Source organism: Oncorhynchus mykiss, chromosome 27 (genome assembly GCF_057628025.1).
Source record: "Oncorhynchus mykiss isolate SJ-2025 chromosome 27, ASM5762802v1, whole genome shotgun sequence".
Classification (NCBI taxonomy): Eukaryota; Metazoa; Chordata; class Actinopteri; order Salmoniformes; family Salmonidae; genus Oncorhynchus; species Oncorhynchus mykiss.
In genome coordinates this window covers 47690657-47697500 of record NC_143048.1, presented here as the reverse complement: position 1 = coordinate 47697500, position 6844 = coordinate 47690657, and the positions used below count along the sequence as shown (strand labels likewise).

The window sequence follows — 6844 nt, the reverse complement described above, 5'->3', positions numbered from 1 at the left end:
TCAACCTAGTGGTGTCAGACCTTCTCTTCGTCTTCACACTGCCTCTCAGGGTCTTCTACTTCCTTAACCAGGACTGGCCGTTCGGCGGGATACTCTGCAAGCTCTCCGTCTCATTATTTTATACCAACATGTACGGGAGTATTCTATTCCTCACTTGCATTAGTGTGGATCGGTTCCTGGCCATCGTTCACCCGCTCAGGTCACGGGCGTTGAGAACAAAGAGGAACGCTAAGATGGTGTGCGTGGCGGTCTGGGTTCTGGTGTTGGCAGGGAGTCTACCGACGGGGTTTAAACTGGAGACCACATCGCCACACCACAACCACTCCACCGCACGGTTCTGTTTCGAGAACTTCTCATCCAAGCAGTGGAAGTCCCACCTCTCCAAGGTGGTAATCTTCATCGAGACGGTGGGGTTCCTGATCCCCTTGCTCCTCAACGTGGTATGTTCCGTCATGGTTCTCCAGACCCTGAGGAGACCCCAGACCATCAGCCGCGGGGGGAAACTCAACAAAACCAAGATCCTTCGAATGATCGTGGTTCATCTCTTCATCTTCTGCTTCTGTTTCATCCCTTATAACGTCAACCTAGTCTTCTATGCCCTGGTTCGAACTGGGACGCTGAAGGGCTGCGCTTCAGAGACCGTAGTCCGAACTATCTATCCTATCGCTCTCTGTATTGCTGTGTCCAACTGCTGTTTTGACCCGATCATCTACTACTTTACCTCGGAGACCATCCAGAACTCTATCAAGAGGAAGTCCACGATCAGCCAGGCGTACGACATTAAGTTCTCTGAGGCACTGCAGAGTGAGACCAGCGCCAACTTCCACTGCAGCCTGAGGACACTGAAAGACAAGGTGTTTAGCAACACCGAGTCTTCTGTGTGACACTGGGGGGTGTGGAGGGACTGACTGGCTGGCTGGTTGACTGGTTAACTGACTGGCTGGCTGGTTGACTGGTTAGCTGACTGGCTGGTTGACTGGTTAGCTGACTGGCTGGCTGTATGGCAGGCTTACTGACTGACTGGATGGCTGGTTGACTGGTTAACTGACTGGCTGGCTGGTTGACTGGTTAACTGACTGGCTGGCTGTATGGCAGGCTTACTGGCTGACTGGATGGCTGGTTGACTGGTTAACTGACTGGCTGGCTGTATGGCAGGCTTACTGGCTGACTGGATGGCTGGTTGACTGGTTAACTGACTGGCTGGCTGAATGGCAGGCTGACTGGATGGCTGGTTGACTGGTTAACTGACTGGCTTGCTGAATGGCAGGCTTACTGGCTGACTGGATGGCTGGTTGACTGGTTAACTGACTGGCTTGCTGAATGGCAGGCTTACTGGCTCACTGGATGGCTGGTTGACTGGTTAACTGACTGGCTGGCTGGTTGCTAGCAGCAGCACACAGGGTCTCTAAATGGTTCTATCTATCTGTAGTTCTGGACTTAAGACTTGTGAATTTAATTGATACATGCAAATACACATACAGACATTACACACGCAATGGATTAACATCAAACACAATGGATTATCAGCAAGCCTCTGGGAGACTTTGGAGACATTGGAAGGGGCTTGGAGGAAGAGGGCTGAGGCACCAGCAAGGAAAGAGGACATACGTATAGGATTTCAGTGTTTATCTCAGGGCTGCAACATGGACCAAGCCCCTGTGACTGTCCATGCTATATGTACCCGACAGTCTACAGTATACAGGTTGTCTTATTTGATCCCCTGTTAGTTAATATGTTAATTTAATATAACTAACTAACATCCCCTTGTGGAATTAGAACTGTTTTTGCACAACAATTGTGCCAGACAGAAGTTATTAAACTTCTGAAAAATATGAATTGGAATGGATTGTGATCACAGGAGAGAGAGAGAGTGAGAGAGAACGAGAGAGAGAGAAAGAGAGAGTGTGAGAGAGAGAGAACGAGAGAACGAGAGAGAGAGAGAGAGAGAGAGAGTGAGAGAGAACGAGAGAACGAGAGAACGCGAGAGAGAGAGAGAGAGAGAGAGTGAGAGAACGAGAGAGAGAGAGAGAGAGAGAGAGCGAGAGAGAGAGAACGAGAGAACGAGAGAGAGAGAGAGAGAGAGAGCGAGAGAGAGAACGAGAGAGAGCGAGAGAGAGAGAGAGAGAGAGTGAGAGCGAGAGAACGAGAGAGAGAGAGAGAGAACAGGACTGCTAACAGAGTGTAACATGTAGCTACCAATGAATCTGTTTTCATGGCAGCGATAACTTTACTACCATGGCCTCTATTTCATTAAACTTGAGAAATATCAGGCTACGGATTGCTTTGTGTATCTCAGTGATGTTAGTTTTGATATTTTGTATCGTGTATGTATCTGAAAACAGGTGGGTCTAAGAAGTGTTTTGTGAGTATACAGTATACTGTGTGTGCCTGAGGAGATTTTTAAATCCTAAACTCACAGTAGGCACTTTGTTGTATATCGTCCCGTACAAGACAATGCACTGACACAGGAATCGGTTGTTTTATGTCACTAATCACCGCATGCCGGAAATAAAAAACAATTTAAAAAAAAAATGCAAAAGTTTAATATTCATGTGAAAGTTATTGTTACAAAACTAAAAAAACGGAAACTGTTTTGTGTTTAACACCAAGATAGAATTGTCTCACTTCCGGAAATGTAACATCGCTAAGCAACAGTAGACTATAGCTGGAGATGTTTTTGTTGTTGTTGTAGATTTGTCTTCACACACAATGGATAATGGGTTTATAAAAAGGAGGTTTTCAAAATAGATTCTTCTTTTATAACCAAAATAAGACGTCAATATAATACAGTCAGTCACTTTAAGCCAAGCATGTAGCATACAGACAATCACTGTGCAGCTAATTATCCAAAACATCTAGTTCAACAGCTATAGACTAGTGACTGACTGTGAGAGAACACCTGGTAGTTTTTCCTGTTCTGTGGACAGAACTGTGTCATGTAGTTAAACAACATTGCAGTGTAGAGAAACAGAGTAGAGTAGGTAGATATTTCAGTTTAGAGAGACGGTAGAGATGGGAGACAGAGTAGTGTAATGATATCATTTAGCTAAACAACATTGCAGTTTAGAGAGACAGAGTAGAGTAGGTAGATATTTCAGTTTAGAGAGACGGTAGAGATGGGAGACAGAGTAGTGTAATGATATCATTTAGCTAAACAACATTGCAGTTTAGAGAGACAGAGTAGAGTAGGTAGATATTTCAGTGTAGAGAGACGGTAGAGATGGGAGACAGAGTAGTGTAATGATATCATTTAGCTAAACAACATTGCAGTTTAGAGAGACAGAGTAGAGTAGGTAGATATTTCAGTTTAGAGAGACGGTAGAGATGGGAGACAGAGTAGTGTAATGATATCATTTAGCTAAACAACATTGCAGTGTAGAGAAACAGAGTAGAGTAGGTAGATATTTCAGTTTAGAGAGACGGTAGAGATGGGAGACAGAGTAGTGTAATGATATCATTTAGCTAAACAACATTGCAGTTTAGAGAGACAGAGTAGAGTAGGTAGATATTTAAGTTTAGAGAGACGGTAGAGATGGGAGACAGAGTAGTGTAATGATATCATTTAGCTAAACAACATTGCAGTTTAGAGAGACAGAGTAGAGTAGGTAGATATTTCAGTGTAGAGAGACGGTAGAGATGGGAGACAGAGTAGTGTAATGATATCATTTAGCTAAACAACATTGCAGTTTAGAGAGACAGAGTAGAGTAGGTAGATATTTCAGTGTAGAGAGACGGTAGAGATGGGAGACAGAGTAGTGTAATGATATCATTTAGCTAAACAACATTGCAGTTTAGAGACAGTAGATTTCAAACTGAGTATTGGTTAACAGTTCCGTCCAGTCAAGAGAGGAGAGAAAGAGTAGAATAATGTAGGTGTGTATTGAAGACAGTAGAGTAATGTAGGTGTTTATTAAAGACAGTAGAGTAATGTAGGTGTTTATTAAAGACAGTAGAGTAATGTAGGTGTGTATTAAAGACAGACAGTAGAGTAATGTAGGTGTGTATTAAAGACAGTAGAGTAATGTAGGTGTTTATTAAAGACAGTAGAGTAATGTAGGTGTGTATTAAAGACAGACAGTAGAGTAATGTAGGTGTTTATTAAAGACAGTAGGGTAATGTAGGTGTTTATTAAAGACAGTAGGGTAATGTAGGTGTTTATTAAAGACAGTAGAGTAATGTAGGTGTTTATTAAAGACAGTAGTGTAATGTAGGTGTTTATTAAAGACAGTAGTGTAATGCAGGTGTTTATTAAAGACAGTAGTGTAATGTAGGTGTGTATTAAAGACAGTAGAGTAATGTAGGTGTGTATTAAAGACAGACAGTAGAGTAATGTAGGTGTTTATTAAAGACAGTAGTGTAATGTAGGTGTTTATTAAAGACAGTAGTGTAATGTAGGTGTTTATTAAAGACAGTAGTGTAATGTATGTGTTTATTAAAGACAGTAGAGTAATGTAGGTGTTTATTAAAGACAGTGGAGTAATGTAGGTGTTTATTAAAGACAGTAGAGTAATGTAGGTGTTTATTAAAGACAGTAGTGTAATGCAGGTGTTTATTAAAGACAGTAGTGTAATGTAGGTGTGTATTAAAGACAGTAGAGTAATGTAGGTGTTTATTAAAGACAGTAGTGTATTGTAGGTGTTTATTAAAGACAGTAGTGTAATGTAGGTGTGTATTAAAGACAGACAGTAGAGTAATGTAGGTGTTTATTAAAGACAGTAGTGTAATGTAGGTGTGTATTAAAGACAGACAGTAGAATAATGTAGGTGTTTATTAAAGACAGTAGTGTAATGTAGGTGTTTATTAAAGACAGTAGTGTAATGTATGTGTTTATTAAAGACAGTAGAGTAATGTAGGTGTGTATTAAAGACAGACAGTAGAGTAATGTAGGTGTTTATTAAAGACAGTGTAGTGTAATGTAGGTGTGTATTAAAGACAGACAGTAGAGTAATGTAGGTGTTTATTAAAGACAGTGTAGTGTAATGTAGGTGTGTATTAAAGACAGTAGAGTAATGTAGGTGTTTATTAAAGACAGTGTAGTGTAATGTAGGTGTTTATTAAAGACAGTAGAGTAATGTAGGTGTTTATCAAAGACAGACAGTAGAGTAATGTAGGTGTTTATTAAAGACAGTGTAGTGTAATGTAGGTGTTTATTAAAGACAGTAGAGTAATGTAGGTGTTTATCAAAGACAGACAGTAGAGTAATGTAGGTGTGTATTAAAGACAGTAGAATAATGTAGGTGTGTATTAAAGACAGTAGAGTAATGTAGGTGTTTATTAAAGACAGTAGTGTAATGCAGGTGTTTATTAAAGACAGTAGTGTAATGTAGGTGTGTATTAAAGACAGTAGAGTAATGTAGGTGTTTATTAAAGACAGTAGTGTATTGTAGGTGTTTATTAAAGACAGTAGAGTAATGTAGGTGTGTATTAAAGACAGACAGTAGAGTAATGTAGGTGTTTATTAAAGACAGTGTAGTGTAATGTAGGTGTGTATTAAAGACAGTAGAGTAATGTAGGTGTTTATTAAAGACAGTAGTGTATTGTAGGTGTGTATTAAAGACAGTAGAGTAATGTAGGTGTTTATTAAAGACAGTGTAGTGTAATGTAGGTGTTTATTAAAGACAGTAGAGTAATGTAGGTGTTTATCAAAGACAGACAGTAGAGTAATGTAGGTGTTTATTAAAGACAGACAGTGTAGTGTAATGTAGGTGTGTATTAAAGACAGTAGAGTAATGTAGGTGTTTATTAAAGACAGTAGAGTAATGTAGGTGTTTATCAAAGACAGACAGTAGAGTAATGTAGGTGTTTATTAAAGACAGACAGTGTAGAGTAATGTAGGTGTTTATTAAAGACAGTAGAGTAATGTAGGTGTGTATTAAAGACAGACAGTAGAGTAATGTAGGTGTTTAGTAAAGACAGTAGAGTAATGTAGGTGTTTATTAAAGACAGTGTAGTGTAATGTAGGTGTGTATCAAAGACAGACAGTAGTGTAATGCAGGTGTGTATTAAAGACAGATAGTAGTGTAATGTAGGTGTGTATTAAAGACAGACAGTAGAGTAATGAATGTGTTTATTAAAGACAGTAGAGTAATGTAGGTGTTTATTAAAGACAGTGTAGTGTAATGTAGGTGTGTATTAAACACAGACAGTATAGTAATGTAGGTGTTTATTAAAGACAGTAGAGTAATGTAGGTGTTTATTAAAGACAGACAGTAGAGTAATGTAGGTGTTTATTAAAGACAGTGTAGTGTATTGTAGGTGTGTATTAAAGACAGTGGTGTAATGTAGGTGTGTATTAAAGACAGTGGAGTAATGTAGGTGTTTATTAAAGACAGTAGTGTAATGTAGGTGTGTATTAAAGACAGTAGAGTAATGTAGGTGTTTATTAAAGACAGTGTAGTGTAATGTAGGTGTTTATTAAAGACAGACAGTAGAGTAATGTAGGTGTTTATTAAAGACAGTGTAGTGTATTGTAGGTGTGTATTAAAGACAGTGGTGTAATGTAGGTGTGTATTAAAGACAGTGGAGTAATGTAGGTGTTTATTAAAGACAGTAGTGTAATGTAGGTGTTTATTAAAGACAGTGTAGTGTTTTGTAGGTGTATATTAAAGACAGTGTTGTAATGTAGGTGTGTATTAAAGACAGTGGAGTAATGTAGGTGTTTATTAAAGACAGTAGTGTAATGTAGGTGTGTATTAAAGACAGACAGTAGAGTAATGTAGGTGTTTATTAAAGACAGTAGAGTAATGTAGGTGTTTATTAAAGACAGTAGTGTAATGTAGGTGTTTATTAAAGACAGTAGTGTAATGTAGGTGTTTATTAAAGACAGTAGAGTAATGTATGTGTT

The 6844-nt window shown here is 39.0% G+C and overlaps 1 protein-coding gene across 1 annotated transcript in view; it reads left to right on the top strand.

The window, feature by feature from the left end:
- The window catches only part of lpar6a (lysophosphatidic acid receptor 6a), a 3849-nt gene extending 1317 nt beyond the window's left edge, over positions 1-2532 (top strand). The window contains exon 1 of the mRNA XM_021595427.3: positions 1-2532. This exon is cut by the window's left edge and continues 1317 nt beyond it. Within this exon, the coding sequence (XP_021451102.1) occupies positions 1-884 (884 nt within the window). The 3' untranslated portion in view covers positions 885-2532.
- The last annotated feature ends 4312 nt before the right edge of the window (positions 2533-6844 follow it).